Source organism: Telmatherina bonti (genome assembly GCF_933228915.1).
Source record: "Telmatherina bonti genome assembly, chromosome: 6".
NCBI classification, from domain to species: Eukaryota; Metazoa; Chordata; class Actinopteri; order Atheriniformes; family Telmatherinidae; genus Telmatherina; species Telmatherina bonti.
Genome location: NC_136624.1, coordinates 33,935,420 through 33,954,302, shown reverse-complemented (window position 1 = coordinate 33,954,302; position 18,883 = coordinate 33,935,420). Strand labels below are relative to the sequence as shown.

The following is an 18,883-nucleotide window of genomic DNA, read 5'->3' as shown; positions in this document are numbered from 1 at the left end:
AAGCTGACTTAGATGGAGGTGAAAATAATAAACCATGTATATCAGATATACCTGATAGGCTTTCTGCTTAAGGCTAGCTTGATGAGACATTTTCACCTTTTGGAAATACACAGCTGTAGACTGTTAAATCGTATGACATGCCATTTGAAACTACTATCAATAGTCCTAAAGTTTGTGTAACACTGACAGTCAAAACTAATTTCTTAAACTCCATTAATGAACTTCACTTGATAATCTTTTCATGAAAAAATCCTAAATTAACTCAGGTATTTTAAAAATAAAGCACAAAACATTTAAATACAACAACATCCAATTTATTTACTTCCACAGGGGAAATATTTTCACAAGTCTTCATACACAACAAAAACACATTTGGCCAATTGTCATTGCTAAAATGGATAAATAAAAAGCAAGACACTATCAAAGCAAAGTCAAACAAAAAAGGCACAAAGACAACATGATTGTGGTCTGGTTTTTATTAACGGCTATATAAACCTGGAAACTCACGTCCATGTCTGATATGATTTCAAGTATGACTCAATTGGCGCAATGTTAAAAAATATCACAATAAGTTAACACATAAACAGATTACTGTGAAAGACCAGTCAGTATGTAGGTGGAGCTGAAGTTGTAGTAAAGTCTATTGTTATTATTGCAATGAAATATTAGTAGATTAAGAGAAGCAAGCTTCTGTTTTTAAGTTAAATATTGTAGTGTGTTGGAGTGCAGATCCTCTAAGGTTTATTGTTAGTGGTGCTTAAACAGTCAAGTGATCTAGTGTTTTAAAAAAAAAAAAACATGTACCAATAAAGATAAAATTCAGGTTGCAGTTTTACATTTTAATTAGACGTCTTGATAGCTGCCAAACATAAAGATGTTCTTTTTTTACATCACAATTAGCTATTTTGTATTTCATGTAAGTCAGTTAGTACCTGTTTAATCTAGCTGATTAAACTGCTTAGTACTTCAAGTTAACTTGAACAAGAACAATCATGTTCACCTTTAACAGACTGGATGGGGGGGGGGTCAAACTCAGGAGCTCAAACTTAGGGTCATGGTCTAATCGACAGCTGGAAAGTCTTTACTTCAATGCATTTAGTGCATCCTCAGAGAAATTTGCATTGTTTTATTTTCAGTTAAGATAAGTTAAGAAATTCATGTGTCATACATTTCAACATGTAAATGTTGTGTCTGAAATATTCACATTTTTCATCTTCAAACTACAATAATTTTAGTGGTAATGTGCAAGAGGCTCCTGTTATTTCAATTAGACATTTGGTATTTCTAAATGATTGAAAATACTCTAGGCTGAATGTGGCACGCAGAATCTGAACACAGAATCTGTTTCTTTCCTTATTTAATTTTTCATGAGCATTTCGTGCAATACTTGGTGTGTGACTGCTAGAATGCCTCAACATAATGAGGCTAAAACAACAAGTATGTGCAGTTGCTCTTAATAGCAATACAACTGCACCACAATCATCTCTTTTGAGGATGTTTACAATTTTGTGGTAACCCGGAGGCTGTGGTTTTGGTTGCACAGCTTTGTAACAAGTCTCTCATCCTCATTTTTAATGCTCAGATGCTGCCATGCAGGTAAACAGGATGATGTAAAAACATTGAACAAAAACTAGCAGTTCTTTATGGGCCTACACAACTTTGGTAAACAGAGAAAACTGCAGTCTCTGGGTTGAATATTCACTCTGGCATCCAAGTTTCTTTTCTTCACACTTGACTCATAAAGTGAGAGCCATCGTCTACAACCAAGCACGCTGGAGTGTCATCAGGAGCTCTTTGGAGATGTCCCCTCTCAATAACCTAAAATTTGGTTAAAGAAAATGAAAAAAATATATTTTAAAGCCTTATTAAGGCAAGGTGTTAAGCTGTTTAACAACTGATTAAGTATTTTCCAAAATCTGAAAAAATAAACAGCAAAAAACACAGATGAGGCTCATTTTTGTCCAAATAAATTGATATAAAACATTAGAACTGTTGAACTTTTTTGCATTGTGCTCAGTGTTGGTAATGACAAAGCTGAAACTAGTAGATTATCAGGCAAGAAAGCACAAAATGTCAAAATTGCCAGTGTTGTCTTTCAAAAACAGGTTGAAGGGCAGCTTTCTTTTCTTAAATTTCCTCCTGCTTATTGAGTTCTAAATACAAATGATAAATTCCCCTATCATTCATGGAAGTTGTGAAGTAAAAAAGCAAAGAAATAAAATTAATAGTGTAAAGTGTCATGAGAACATGACAGTGAGTTGGGATTCAGACACATGGACAGCATAGAGTAAGTTTTATGTGCTCACCTGGTCATGATATGTCCGAGTCTGGTTGCCTGACGACTCCCGAGCCGACATGCTTTTCACACGAACTGCTCCCTGTCTGTCCAGAGAACGAGACCTCGGTGCTTTGAGCTGACTGCGACGGTGCCATGACTTCAGATGTTCATTCACAATCTGCCGTGGGAGACCGCTGGAGTGGTAGTGTGGATGGTCCAAATGTGCAGGGGGGGTAAGTCTGATATCAGGAGGCAAAGGCCTCTGTGCTCTCTGGTGGAGAACAGCAGTGTCTTTATACCAATATTCATGTCTGTCAGAGGTACAAGGACCTTGTGGCAGGAAATGGTTCTGTGCCACATCCATGTCCGGTGGATAGACCATTTCTTCATTGTAGTAGGCTCTCTGAATACCAGGGCTGATCATATACCTGGGATTACAGTGATAACCAGAGGATGGGAAAGCTTGAGGCCCGTAACTGCCCACTGGGCTACCGCGGGGGAATGCAGACATATATTGTTTTGGCAAAACAGAAGGCACCTCGTGACATGGAGAGCTATTGTAAGAAGAAAATGATTTTTCAGAGTTGCTGTCCTCAGAGCTGGCAAGGTTCCCATAGTTCAATACAGAAGGGGTCTCTGGTAATATTATTTCGTACTCCGTCAGTCGCCTCCTTGGACCTCTGGTGCGACCGCGGTCTTTATGAAAGGAAGATTCAGTATTGGACAACCTGTGAAAATAACAGCAATTAAACCCATCACATAAACTAACAAAGATAATTTACTAAGAAACATTCCTCTCTCTTCACATATTCTCAAATGTGGAAAAAAAAAAAAAGAAAAAAAAATTTTTTTAATCAAAGTTAACTATAATTGCCATTGATGTGTGTGTGGTGTTACCTGAGGGAGAGCTGACGGTGCACACGCATCTCTGGTGTTGAGGGTGCACTGTTTGACTGGGTGGAGCTCAGCCTCAGATGGGAAAGCTGTTGGGGTAGTGCAGACTGCAACACACAAGCTTCCAGTGGTGGCAACAATGTGGCTGGACTGCTGAACACACAAAGATGGGCATTACCAGATTTTGGTGTGTAAAGTGTGATATTCATAGAAAACACAAAACAAACTCATAGACTTTGATCTTGCAGAAATGCGCATATCTAAAAGAGGAACCCTGTGCCTCAGTCTGTTTGTAAATGAAGATCATTCACAGATCAGCTCAATCCAGCAGATGTAGTAGCACCACTGCACCAGCAGGTGGCAGTGTTGTATAGTTATTGATATTGCTTACATATTCAATACAGGCTAATCCAGAGAACCGGTAGTAGTAAGAACCATAAAGAGAAGTTCTGTGTAAAAACGACTTGGCTCTAGTACATGATTAACAGTTGTGTTTCTTTGTGTCAACATAATCATAACCTATAAAGATGTTTTGTTTGAGTTCCTTGTAAAACAATTGAATGTCACCAACAATTCTTGTAAGAGCTTGCTGTTATCTCCATCTTTCCTGATAAGTGTGAGACTAATGAAGAGTTGGGGTGTAGACCGGTTATTTCCACATTTACAAAGAATCCACACAGTAACGTTCACATAACCCCACAAACTAGAGTGTCTGCTCGACTAAAAACTTGACGAACAGGAAAAAAAATCATGATGGATGATGTGCGTTACCTCATCTTAGTGGAAGAGCATGACTTCTTGCTCTTCTGGTAAGGTTGATCAAGACTAGACTCTGTCCATGGGGAGTGCTGGATGGGAGGAGGGTCACTCATTATGCTTGAGTTTAAACTCAAGTTGGAGTCAAGGCTTGGACTGGGAGATTGACACAGGTTCAGGAGGGGGGACCGTGGAGCCACAGGGCGAGACATGTGGGAGCCGTCCACAGAGGAATGTGTGGACAAGGGGGAAGGTGGAGGAGGCTCTGACTTTACAGCATAAGGGAGTCTTGAGGATGACTGTGTGGACTTGCTTGTGACTTCTGGAATTAAAAAAAAAAGAAAAGGAATGATGTTGTCTATGATACAGTATTTATTATTAATTCATAATGAACTTCACTACAAACTACTACTTTGAAAAGTAATGGGAGGCCCGAAGGCATGGTTTCCCAGGAAAGTACTAAATAGAGACTGTTAACATGCTTCACAGTTACTTGGTGATATCATACATGATATTATGCTTCTAAACCAAAACAAAAACATGAAGTGCTCTTCACAGATAATAACAGATTTTTCCACTTGAACAAATTGGGACAGGTCGTACCTTCATCTTGCACAACAGAATCCGATAAAGAACTATCATCAGAAGCACCAGGATCTGAAAACAAATTTAAAAAAAACAAGTGTTAACATGTGAATTATCAAGTGGTGAATTCCTCTGAAGGTTTTTTTTAACACCCAACTGCCATTCAGTAACCATGCTTGGTTGAGTCCCTTACCCTGTATAGCATTATAAACAGGCATTGGTGATGATCGTCCATGCTCCAGTCGCAACTGAAAGGCCTTTTCTTGTAGCTGCTTGAGTTTATTCTTGTCTCTTTTGAACTGCTGCAGACGGCTCTTCTTAACAGCCTTGCTCAGGTGATCCTCTTCGCAGAGCTTTCGTGAAGCTTCGCAAATTTTCATCTGAAGCGCTAAATCAGCATCTACTAAACTCAGTTCCGAGTCCTGTAAAGATAACAGGGTGGCAAAGAGAGACAACAGTGTGACTGTTGGCTGATGTGACATATGAAGAACATTATCCAACTTCCAGTTTTCAAATGCAGTTTGTACCTCTGATCTTCGAGGTAAGTTTTGCTCATCTAATTTAAATGCAGCTCCAACACGTCGGCGAATCTGTGGAGGCTTCTCTCCAGGGAGCAAAGGGTAATCTTCTGACAACCGACCTGTCAACTCCTAAACAGCAAAGAAATATTAACTCCAATAGTCCACAAACACATTTTAACATGGCTGCAAGTTTACTTTACCAAACACAAACAACAAAATACCCAAACTTTGATTAAAACACAGGTGATAAATCATCTGTTTGGTGGTTTATATTTATCCAGTCATTTCCTTTGCAGTTATGAAACAATGTACAAGTATCTGATTCTTATCTCCTTACATGTTCAGACATATAGTTTCAGAGAATTGGTTGCACAATTCTGCATCAGTGAATATTTTCTGTCATAACACATTCAATGGAATTTCCTTTCTCATGCAGTCAATATCCAAATCAAAACCGAATGCATGACAATACTCCGTTACCAGTTTTAATTTGAAGCCATTCAGAGCCAGCCAGCTTCACACAAGCGCACACATGTGAAGTCTGGCCAATAAGCATTTGTTTTCTTTTGTCATTGAGAGGAGGGAAAGGTATCATGACTTCCATTAGTTCATCTAAGCATGTCCTAACAGGAGTGCCCAGCCCGAGTGTCAACGGGAAAGAATGATCATCCCTGGGATTTTACCCTGAAGCACCGACAAGTCACCTACACACCTTCACCAGAGTGTGTCCATTTTTTAAATGACTTTATTTAGTGATCCTTATCCTTGAATCAAATCCTCAGGGTGCAGAGGCAGAATGCAAGGGGCTGATAAGACTGAAAATTAAAGGGATGAAGTATGACTAAAGTCTCATGCTGAATTCAAAACCCAGGCTCAAATTGCTTCACCAACTAAACCACCAGAACGCCACTTCAAAAAGTATGAAATAAGCAGCAGAAGTCTCACTTCAACCACTATTTGTGCTCTTTTTTCCATCAAACAATGTATTTAAAAGGAAAGTGATGAGAAAGACCAGAGGAGTTTCTAATAGTTGACTATGAAAACAATGTCATGAAGAAAATCATTTGGAAAAAAATGAAAAGTACCACATTCATAAAATGAATCTGATATTTGAGAAGCAAGTAGAAAGCAGAACACAGATCAGCAGAAATTATGTGAAACATTTACAAGGAAACACCTGTTTACTGGCAGTAAATGGTCATAAGATGACTGTAATCCTGCCCTGATAAATGAACTCTACACACATCCCATTTAAATGCAGTGAAACTGTGTTTTTTTTGTTTAAGTACAGAGGCAGAATATGGGATTTGAAGTTGATATGCAGCTAATTTTCAGCTTAAATTACAAAAGGAAAGTGGTAAGTAAACAAGGATGTTTCTTTTGTGCTGACAAGACATGACCACAGCATGAAAAGAACTCTTCAGTCGTCTGAAATGTTACTATGATGCTGGGTGGTAAATCTCTGAAAATGTCTGGAACACTGTAGTTGACATTTGCATCTTTAGCTTCCCTGCAGAGGCTCTTTTGGAAATCTCAACACTACCGTGCGTGTCAAAACTGTGGCTTTTGTAAACCTGCAGTAAAATGCGTCATAAACGTCTGTACAAAACTGCCCCACCAATGTAATCCTCTGTAAGTAGGCACTGAATCATGAACAACACGGTGCTGGTTGTCTTAATTACACCCTACTGTCCTCAGTTTTATTTGGTTTCAGTTTACTTAAACCTTTATGACTCTAAACAGAAGTTTGATTATTATCATTTGTGTCTAATTTGCTTCCACCGATTTTTGATTGTGATATGGATCCCCTTGTATCAGTAATAAAGAGTAAAGAAGGCGGCGTTTCATCAGGTTTTAAACTGATCAGCTACTATTACTTACAGCTTCTCGGATGCAGAGCTTCTTCAGCTCCAGTAGGCAGATCTCCAGTCGGTCTTGGAGTGCCTGGTGTCTTAGCTTCATGGCCCGTGTGTGAGTGGTCACATCCTTCGTATGTGTGGTTGGGCTGTCAGAGCCTGTATCATGCAACAGGAAATGGATAACTTGATTCATCTGGGTGTTTGAGACTGGCATATACTTATTAAGGTAACATTTATTGCTCAAGCTTGTGAGGTATTAGAGTTGAATTATTAAATTAGAATGAAAGGTGAAAAATAATAAAGAAAATATCAGGAAACAAAGATAAATAAAACCAATTGTGAGTTTAGGTCATTTCAACATCAATAAATGTATTGTTTTGCTTTTATTAGGTTAGTATATATAATTCCTGCTTTTATGAAAGTAAAATGTTGAAAGTGGCATTTTTTTTAGTTCATTTATGTGCTGCTGAACTGCATTTCATTACAGTGTAAACCCAGAGAGAAAGCTTTATATTAGTTTAAACCCCCGATACACAAATATGCCACATCTATACTGTGAAGACAAAGTTAATCAATCAGTCAATCCATACAATTTAATTTTGAATGTGTTATATTTAAAAAGAAGAATATACCCATTGTGTTTATCATTGTTCTTATTAATGACACTGAAACTGCAAAATCAGTATCAGGATCTTTGTAACTATAAACAGTGCGAGTGTTCTGCCGCTGTCTGTAGCCTTGGTGACGACCGATGACATTAAGATTAGCCTCGGGAATGTGGGAGTGGCTTCAGGCAAAAGGCATTGAGCAGCACATACCTTCAGAGATTAATTGAAGAATCCCTGCAGGTACTGACAAACATCTAAAGTGCAACAGGAAAGCACTGTGACAGCACTACAATAGGACAAAGAATTCTTCTTTTTTCCAGTCGCAGTCCACCTATTCTCTGTAGACTGACACTTTTTCATTGTATAGAAAAGACACCACGTGGCTCACGCAGAGCGCGGGGAATGTCGGCAACGCACTGCAGCACTGAACAGAAAAGTCTCTTGTTAACGCAGGATTGTCACCTTAAGGCAATGGTTTCCAACCTGGGGGGCCCAGATTTTTAGGGGGGAGGGGCCTTGGCGATCAACTTACCTCATATAGAGTAGTGTGCAGGCCTGAAAAGCCTCACATTATAGGAGGACAACTGATAATTCCTTTTGCCACTCATGTGGTTTAAACTATAATTAATTAAATAACAGCTAATAAACTAAAGGCTATTTTTTTGCCAAACATTACCGTTTCTCATCACATTTTGCTGTGTTTTGTTGTGTCAGGGTGCACATTGGAGTGGTGCTTGGACGGGGGGGGGGGGGGGGGCTTGACATTATTGTCATCATTGTAAAGGAAGTCTTGAATATATATATATATATATATATATATATATGTTCAAGTGATGCCATTTTGGATCAGCATCGGCTGGATCGGAATATTAAACTTGTCAAAATGAGGTTATGCAGTTACAAATAATTGTTTGCAGACCAATAGGATATAGTAACGGTTCCTACTATAACACCCACATTGGCAATATCTGCATAGTGGGTGATGTAGGCATTAGAGTTTTTTGTGTTTGTTTTTACTTAAAAAAAAACAAAAAAAACAACACCTGGCACTGCATTGATGCCATTTTTCTTGTAAACTGTAGATTGCAGGACTAACTAATGTCAAATGTGTGGTGCTACATGTGAGGAGTACTTTTAATCGAGCTCCTGTGCATTATGTCTGTACAGAACACATCAACTAATCTGGCTCACAGCCTCATTAGATCCCATCCATTTTCATCTACGTTCTGTTTTCAGATGTTGTTTTCTTTTAAAAACTAGATCATTTGCTCCTGAACTGCTTGCTATTAATAATAAAAACAAAACTAGAACAGTGTATGGTGGAGCTGATTTGATGGTTTCACTGGTAACGTGACCCGAAATCTCCACTGCCTGGAGAATTACACTGCAAATAAAGTTTAACGCCTTATGAATTTGTCATGCCATTTTGCCAAACATCAAGTGTCTGATGTGGAGTCTGCGAAGAAGCGTTTGCAGACATTGAAGAAAAGAAAGTTTTACCTGCACATTTGAAATATTTTGTTAATGATAAACAATAGAAATACTTTTACCTGAATGAAGGATGATACCACTGTCAGTGTCGCTGATTTCTCCAGTTCCTTCCATCCCAGCAGATCAACTTCCTGTTGCTTTTCTTCAGTCAAAGCAGAGGATGCTACAGAGCCATATTGTGTCCTGTCAAATATAATTTTAAGATTCAGAGAACTTCCAAACAGGTAACTAAATTAAATCTGGTCACAATTAAAGAGGCTTGAAATTGAAATTGTTTGGTTGTTTGTAAAGTTTTGAGGGTATTGTTATTCAAAATAAAATATATAATCAGCTGATATAATAGCAACAACAATACATTTTTATTGTATTGTGTTATTAACAGGGACATTGCACATAAGTTAGCAAAGAGCTAAGTTAAATCTGCAGTCTCTAAAACTAGTTTTGTAGGTGCTTTTAAAAGGACTAAACCAGAATGAATTCCCACCAGTTGGTTGTAAAAAAAAAAAAAGCAGAGAATTAAAACATAAGAAATATCTGGAAGTAAAAAGATTAATGAGTATACAGATGTAAAGTTTAAAAGAAAAACAGAAGACAAGCAGCCGAAACTAGATTTATAAAGCTTTCCTAACAAAGCCTATTACCTAATCTTGTGTCCGTTTGCTTCAGTGACTCAGGTGTGACTTGCCTCTTTGACCTCACAGACAGGTGCAGTCATAGTCTCAACTGGCATGAGTTCACACACATGTTGCTAAGTCTGGGGTGTTTCCTGTGACAGCCTGTTTGTTAGTCTCTGACGTCATGATGACCATTAACTTATGCCTTCAAATGCACGTATAATAACTGGAGTCAAGACAAAAACTGCAAATCTTTTTGGTTTGATTATTAACTATTTGAATGTGGCAGTGATTGCATTCCAGCATGCTGGGGAGGGGCAACGTCAGCCAACATTTCAAAGCTACCCTGCAGTCACAGCCATGCGCTACTGCATCGTCGGTCCATGCATGGGGTGACACAAGCAGAAAGTAATATGTCCTTCAATCAGCCTGAACTTGACATGATCATGACACATCTCCATAAATCTCGTATGACTGTGAGTGGATTCTTCACACCTGCAAATCACAGATAAGAGGTTGCTGTGTTTGCAGAACGGATGCGAAACTACTCATGCACAACATACTAAAACAGCCAGATCAGTCAGCTGACATTTTTAGCCAAGTTAGTAAGTTAAATAATGTGTGTAACCACAAGCTAGACATACAGCAACTCCCCAGCACAGTTTAGGCGTCTTAGATCTGCAAATCTGTTGGGATCAACTGTTCCCTCATCAAGACGGAAGAAGAAAGGGTGAGCGTGTTTTTCTCGTAGCAGCTCTAAAGCTTCGGAAAAGTCTCCATTTCTCAGTCAAGGACCCAGTTTTAAGGCTGACTAAAAATCTAATTTATTTATCATAGAAAGTGATAAATATCCTTAATATTCCTTTATTTTTTTCATTTTACTGTTTTTGTAAACATTCGATTGGGTTTTTACCTTTGAAAATTGTTCAGCACTCTGGTCAATTTGGCCTGTTTTTCATATGTTCTATACGAATTAATTTGATGTATGAGGTGAATGTTACAGCCTTAAGTCTCTGAAATCCACCGCTGTCTAAAGCTGTGATACAACAATAGAACTGGCAGAGAATGATCTGTATGTTCATCAATAACTCAGAGCAATACCACTATCACAGAATTCAATGTGTGACCGTCACGCTGATGACAAATCTGATAACAAAAATCAAAGTTTCCTTGGATTCTTTTTCATAACATGCCAGGAAAAACTAAACAAATACTTCTAAATGAATACCAAGCACATGTCAGCAGAGGTTATTTTGTGTGACATGGATTGAGAGTTTAATGGTGTATATAATAAAACAACCAGAAAAGAAGCAACTACTTGAATTAAAAGCTGGATTAATCCTTACCATTTAAATTTCTCAACAATTTAGCAGTGGAAATAGTTTCAGGTTACATCAGTGTCATGATGGTCAACTGATTAATCACATTAGTTCCCTTTTTTCACATTTTCACAGAATAATAACTATTTTTCTTAAATGAGTGAAATCTAATTACACTTCCTTGTGCATTAGGAGTTGTCAGTTCCTTCTGAATTTCTCATCACGAGGTGTGGATAATACCCTGTTCAAGGGATTTGACTGAAACTGAGGTTGCTTGATGCAGAGTATGTTCAGTATCTAAAAAAAACACAACACAACAGTTGTACTGAGTAGTCAAAACTTATCGGCACACATTATCTACAGATGCAGAGCATTTTCCTTTCTTTAATGTCACACTTAATAACAAAATATCAGCTTTTCTGAAAAGGCTATTACTCAAACAAATACACAAATTATACATTTCCAAGTGGATTAAAAAACCCAAATAGTCATCCTTCATTTATCAAAAGAAAAGAACCCAGAGGGCAAAAAATGAATCTGAAAAACAGAAATACATAAAACACTACCATCTGAATATTTGAACTATGTACTTACTTAATGAGAAATCTAAGGAAGAAATGCCAAATCCAACAGGTGAAATCTTTCCCTGGGAATCCCGACTTGAGTGGAAGTAGAAAAAAAATGTGAGTTGTGTGGAGTCTGGGTCGGAATGAGAGACTCGCCCTCTAAGAAAGCGCTGCCTGCCGAAGAGGAGTGGCCGAGTACACAGAGGGCTGAACACTTTACACGGTGTCATATAACTCAGCTATCCACACTGTCTCAATCTGTGTCAACAACGTTGACCAGCACAATGAGAAATTACACCTCACATTATCTTCTTATCAGTCTGCATTTACGTGGGCAGAGGGAACGTGACCGAAATGTGTCACATTTTAAAAGCCCCATTTGCCACAATGTGGCAAAGACATGAGACCAAATAAAATAAAAAAGTAACTATATTATTTTAAATTAATAAGTGAGTTAATCTTCAGAATATCAACTGGTAAAATGGTGAGCAAAAATGACAAAAAGATTTAGATTTGGTTCATTAATATTTCCTTTATTAATGTTATATGATATGCAAATTGAGTATCTCTCTGAACCAAAGAAACAGCCTGAAAAGCTCCTGCTCCTGGTTGAACCCTTAAGATGGCCACTTTGCTGCAGTTTTGTTCTTCATCCAGCACAAGACTTTCTTCTATTCAAAGTCTATGCTGACAAACAGATTAAAAATAAAGAAGATATGTATTAGTTGCAGTCCTTATCAGTTTATTCTGATTTTTATTCTAACCAAATAATTTCACCAGTCAGTATTGTTCACTTTACAACTTTATCATTTGTTTATGGATCCAGGTTTGAGGGAAAGTTAGCAAACGTTTAATTATAAACCAGTGATACCAAACATGAAGCTTTTATTCATGATTTTAAATGATTTGATGACCTGATGACTCAGATGATGCCGTTTTAGACTGTAATTTCCCCACAATGGCCATTATATTTCATTGTTAACTATTGTTAGAAGATTAATATCTGAAGTAATACATGTCTACTGCCATCTCCTGGTTGTTTAAAAGGAGTGAAAAAAACCCAAAAGCTATTGTTAATACACAACTTTCATTTGATTTGATCACAGATGCTGTTCTTTGGCTTGTTGTTTATGCTCCCACCAAATAAAGGGAAGCATATTGTAGTAGGATAGTCTACATGATTTAAAGAGACACACAACACCTGCTCTGAAGCTGCATGGCTTGCATTCATCCTGAATCGCAATATTCATTTCGGCTTTCCAGGAATGTTGGTGCTCAGACACTTATGGGGGAGGCCAGCAATTTGCAGACATCCAAAGATCTCAAATGACATGGCACCAAGGAATAAGCATCTAGAAGGGCAGAAGCTGTGAAGTTTTGTTCCAGTAACATCCACATTTAGACTTTACGGTGTGAGCACAACTGGACACATTTCACAGATGCCAGCCGTGAAGACCAGTGGTTTTCAAGCTTTTTCTGGCATGCCAACCCTTCAGGGGCTGAAAGACAGAGACGCCCCCTGCAACAACTTCTATTCATTATAACCAATCACATGAGAGGAATGAAGATAAAATTTAGTTTATTTTGAACTTGTTTATTTCACCTACATAAATCACAATCGAAGTATTTTTCACCAATATTATAAAATTTTGATGCAGTGACACAGTTAAATATTACATTCTAAAAAGCCAAATATTATTGTTGAAAATAAAATGTAAGTTGATGCAGGTTGTAGATGAAGATTGTTGTGTTGCTAAATAAACCGTTTCTATGAACAACTCAGGCATTTCTAATCATCTGTGCACAGCATTCCCGTCAATGAGGGAGGCTTGAATAGCCATCATGAAAGCAAGGTCTGTTGTGGGGCTGCTGTATTACTTTGACTAATGCAGTCAGCCTCCTGAAATGGAATCTTTATGCAGGTGTAAGAAAAGGCTGCGTGGAAACAGAATACCAAGACGTAACCTTGTGTAAAGTTGATACAGTACAAGAACAGAAGCAGCAGCACATTATGTAAACACACTGCATGCCAAGGACTCTGATAACCCCAAATCAGATATATAAGGGAAGTGCTGTCAAAAATCTGAATAATAGCCTCTTCTGGTCATGGGAAACTCCAGTTCAGAGGTTTTACAAACATTAAGGCAGCCAAGACTGAAAGATGTGTAATGAGACATGCTCGGATACACTTCCAGATTTATTTAGAAACAGTATTATAGTGTGAAATGGGAGCGAGAATGAGATGAGTTTTAACAAATAATGCAAACACAAGTGCTAAGTAAAAGTATCATGTCTGATGTGAAGACAAGTTAAACTATTTCCCACAATACTGCTGTACAAAAAAACAAAAAAACAGCCATACAGTAATATGGTAGCCAGTTGGTGGATGTCATGGGTAGTTAAACCAAAAGTCCCAGAGAGACAGAGAGCAGCTTTGTGTAGGCAACATGGCAGCTGGCAAAACAAATTCTTTAAATATTCTTGACCCCGTTCTAAGTGCATGATTGGACAAATGCTGCCAGTGTAGAGCTGTCAAGCGACAGGGGATCCCACATTCCGCCTTAAATCTCACATCTCACTCATTCCACCGGATGTAAGGAAACAGCTCTCAATGTATAACTGCTCATCTACAGGCCTTCAAATAAATGTGATATGAAGTTTTATCTTAATCTTAAATTCTATATCATAATCATAATATTTTAAAAGGTAATAAAAATAAAAACCTTAGAAATGGGCTCGTTTACACCTCTAGTAAATTAAAGATTTATGATGCTCTGAAGAAGATAAGAAAACATGCCTTGCTTTTTGACACACAGGTGCACAGAGATTGTGTGTTACTGAATTAGACCATGCAAATAAAGAGTGTGACAAAGCAGTGGACTGTGCTTGCGTGTAAACAAGTGTCAAATCACACAGACAAACACGTATCTCAAAAGTAGCTTTTGTACCAAAAGAGTAAAAAATTGAAAGCAAAGTAAAGACAAAAAGATCTATCCATCTATCTGTCTATCTATTAACATATATTCTGAGGTGTACATACAACACAGAAGACATCACGCGCTCTTTCCATTTTAACCTCTGCCCTGTTTCTCTTTTTGTTTTGTTGACACTAGCAAATGCTGAATTTGACTACAAACCGAGGCAAACTTTAACCACATAAAGCCACAGGCTATGAAACATGACCCAGATTCATACCTTAGCGTCTTCTGTATGAAAAAGATGCAGGATATACATAAGTAATTTCTACCAAGACAACTCCAAATAATTTAAATAGCACTACACTAATAGGTAGCATTGTTTTTCAAACTATAAATCTTTACATTTGTTTGCTTATTAAAACTTAGCATGTGGAGTCAGCTGGATGTGAAGCCCCTATTTGCTAAGCGGAACAGAGAGAGATTTGTTTTAGGTGCAAAGCAAGTCCTTAAGTTCAACTTTCTTCAAGGAAAACTAGCTCTGTTCGGCCCAAAACGTTTCTATTATTGGTATTTATTGTGTTTTTGAAAAGAGATCAACCAATAAAGTTCAGTTTGTAACATCAAAGAGAAGCTATAAGGAACAAATCTGACATTTTTTAAAATCTATATCTGTGAATTTCTATTGTCTTTGCAAGACGATTTTTATTTTTCTCTTACTAGGCTATTAATCTTAGAGCACCTATATGGCTCTGTAATAAAATGCATTTAGTATTAATATTACAGCTGGTGTAAGGCAATAAATTAAGACAGCAATTATATATATGTTTGACACGGTGATACGCATGGGACATTTTACCTCAATCCATCTACACAGGCAGATTTGTAGGACACCAAAATTCACTAATTAGTAGTAATGCACCTCAACAATATTTAATTTCGAAAAGAAAAACCAAAGAGGAACAAATAAATACGCTTTTTAAAAAAGAAACCATGAGCGGCCATGAGACTGAGAAAGGAAACTGACAGGTAATTTAGGACAAAATACATGTAGCAAAACAGCCATGAAAGCAGGGATAAGACACTTAAACTGAACTTGTCCTTCGAAAATGTTAAGAAGCTGATAAAAAAAAAAACCCAATGTGCGATTAAGCTGGAATCTGTTTGAATTCAGTGAAAATCAAGAAAAAGAGATGCAAAAAAAAAAGGGTCAAAATTATAGAAGAAATAATTGAGGGAAACTCTTAAATCCTCAATTAAACATTCTATTAAGTAACTAATCAGATGAGAAATATTTTGTCATAAGCTCACACTCAAATGGGAAACAATTAGTCTGACGAATCGGAAATGAATCCTCAGACTGGATGCTAAATCTATCTATAAAATAGACTATAGTTCTATATTACTTATTCAAGTGATTTAATTAACCCGGTGCATAAGACAAAAATAATAAATATTGTTTTATCATTACATTACATCACATCTGACAGTTATTATTTGTGCATTTTACCCAAAGTTTTGTTTTGTGTTACATACATCTCTGGACGCTGTAAGGACTCTGCTGTAATTATGTGGATTGGAACAAAGCTGTTAAACATGAGTGTTCGATGACTAGGTCAGAAACTAGCAGGGGTTAAGCTACTTGCCCCCAGGGCAGGACTCAGGAATGTGAGGACTGTGGAGTTATTTCAATGCACAGATATAAAAAACTAAATAATGAAACTGCTGCATTGACAAGAAAACTTTCACACACATTATAACTGAGATTCCAATGTGTATTATTTGTTTACATCTTACTTTTGTGAAATTTCGAGAACTATAATCATTCACTGGAAAGTTGCAATGATATAGGTAACACTGAATGGTGTTACATGCTGCATATTTTGTTATTTGTGGTTTAATATAGTACATAAAGGTAAATGAATGGAGAATATTGTGTGCTTCCCTAATCTTCTTACCTGTTTGTTTATCAAACCTATCAACTTGCACCAAATACAGAAAAAGATTTAAATTAAAACAATGCATTTGTTTAACCAGACCTTGTGTCAGTGGGTAATGTAAGTGATTATAACAGTAAATGTTGAGCATCCTCTATTGTTCCTATCGGTAAGTTCTTGTTTTACAGGGCTGCGTTTGTCTTATCAAAGAGGATGTGGGAGGTTTACAACTTCTCTTTCAGGTTTCATGTCTTTGCATAATTTATACTTCTCCTTTAAAATCAACTCGGAGATCACCAAAATTAGTCAAATACTTCCTATCAAACTCATAAAAGCAAGAAATACATGATTGTAAGAGCAACTATGGGGCAATTATGGTGTTTCAGAATCCAATGACATGGATCTTCGATAGAGATTTGCCATCTTATCACTTGAGATGATACCTTACCACACCTCTAATGTAAACTTGGGAATGACAAGTACATATGCTGATAAAAGAAAATAGAGTTGTGCACGTCTTGAAGAGGTTGACAAGTGATCTAAATAATACAGTACAGGATAGGAGAAACAATAAAGACACGAGGAACCTCCCCACTCAGTCAGCTGCCCACAGCTGCTGGGCCGCAGCTTGGAAGAGTTTGCAAAAGTTTGGTGAAGAGTATTTACCAAACAGCTTAAATCTCTGGTTGCAATTTATTATATGTACTGGAAGCTCAGCAACAATAAACAATTATGTGTTCTTGAGGTAAACAAAAGCAACTAAAATACACAATGCCAGCGTTTCTGCTCTTACCTCAGAAGCTAGTTAGCTTGTTAGCATCGTGCCTCTGCTACATCCATACAATCTGCGCTCCAATGACTCCTCTCATCTTCCCAAATTGAAAATAGACCTTTATTCTTTACTTTATGTTGACAATAGAGCCTATAGCAACAACAAGATAGTACTTCACGTGTTTTGAGTTTTAATTTAAACCAATATAAAAAAAAAAAAATTGAACTTTAAAAGTACAACTCAATCACAACCGCTACTTCAGGAATAAAGTAAAGCAATGCTGTGTTGCCTTCACGTGCAGTAAAAAAAAGGGAGGAACTAAGCAGTGAGCTTTACCATGGTAACCAAGTAACACATTTCTAATGTGCAGCTAAAAACACAAACAGATATATACATATACATGAAGTGTGTATGTAAGAAAACTCTGTTATGGTACTGTCTACTCTTACTTTTAGTCTGGGCATCTTTGAAAAACTTTGAGTCAATTTAAGGATCACGCATATATAAAGCACGAGTTTAAGATCGCTTATGAACGCCACACAGATCTCCTCCATTGCGTGGGAGGTTTACTGGCAGTGAAGATTTTACTATATGACGCATTTATTAGTCTTAACAAAACATGTCTTGAAATAAACCTTTACAGATCTTCATGATGCCATTTATTCAAGCAAATAGAATTTACCAGTGTACATTTACATCCACTAGAGGTCAGTACAGCATTACAAACATTAAGCTTGGGCAATATTTTTTTCCAGTCTTAAAAGTACCATATCGACTTGATTAATTATCGACACATACATTAAATAGAGCATATGCATAGATAGCATGCTACCTGTCTCTATGGTAGTCCAACATAACAGAGAAATTGTCACTGTTTTTATTTGACTAATTTCTGATCCATGGGAAACTGACCTCTTTATAAAAAAAAAACAAAAAAAAACAACCAAAAACAAATAAAGGAAAAAACCCCAAAACAAAACAAAACAAACAAAAAAACAAAAACAAACTCTGCCTGACTCATAAACCGGATTGAAATTAATTAGGTCTTGTTTGTTTGTTTTTGTTTTTATTGCATGATTACACATTTGTTGCACAGTTTGTGTATTTGGTCATATTCTTTTATTAAACTGACACTTGTTACAATATACTTGAAGGTTATCACTTGATAAATCACAGTATAAAACTTTTGGTCAAAACACTTGGTTAAAAACTTTTATCCATTCTGATGGAAAAATCTGGTTCTTCATTTAACAGATGTTCTTGCTGCTTTAGACCTATATTTAGCCTAATTGACATGAGCACTCTTCTGGAAAAGAGAACAATGGCAGTAAATATTATGAAAAAGTTGCTGGGTTGTATAACTTGTATAACTTTAAAAAAAAAAAAAACTAGATAGTCTCTTTTTTTAAATTAAATATCATTCAAGAAAATTCACGTAGCCTGTGTGTTATCATCTACTCATTAAGCCCATATATATATATATATATATATATATATATATATATATACAAATACAATATACTTAACATGTATACACAAGAGAAGAATTGAAAAATAACAGGGAAAATGTGCAAAATGACTTGCTATTAGAAGAAGAACTTATTCAAAATGAAATCCTGCCCTCAAACAAAGTGTCTTTTCTATATTTATACTGTACACCACATACATTTTTATTATGTTATAAAGACCTAATTTAGAGTTTAAGTCTCATTTGGTATATCTGTAACCCTCATTCACAAAATATGTTACCCAGCTTCATATAAGAATG

The 18,883-nt window shown here is 36.8% G+C and overlaps 1 protein-coding gene across 1 annotated transcript; it reads right to left on the bottom strand.

Moving 5' to 3' along the window:
• Positions 1 to 893: 893 nt before the first annotated feature.
• inavab (innate immunity activator b) lies at positions 894 to 17,205 on the bottom strand. Its single transcript, XM_079242711.1, has 10 exons — positions 17,137 to 17,205; positions 9,052 to 9,175; positions 6,916 to 7,049; positions 5,041 to 5,163; positions 4,707 to 4,935; positions 4,532 to 4,585; positions 3,944 to 4,250; positions 3,176 to 3,325; positions 2,307 to 3,006; positions 894 to 1,818 (listed from the first exon to the last, which is right to left on the bottom strand). Exons 2-10 carry the CDS (start codon positions 9,104 to 9,106, stop codon positions 1,726 to 1,728), a joined length of 1,845 nt encoding a protein of 614 aa, XP_079098837.1. The 5' UTR covers positions 9,107 to 9,175; positions 17,137 to 17,205; the 3' UTR covers positions 894 to 1,725.
• Positions 17,206 to 18,883: the final 1,678 nt, after the last annotated feature.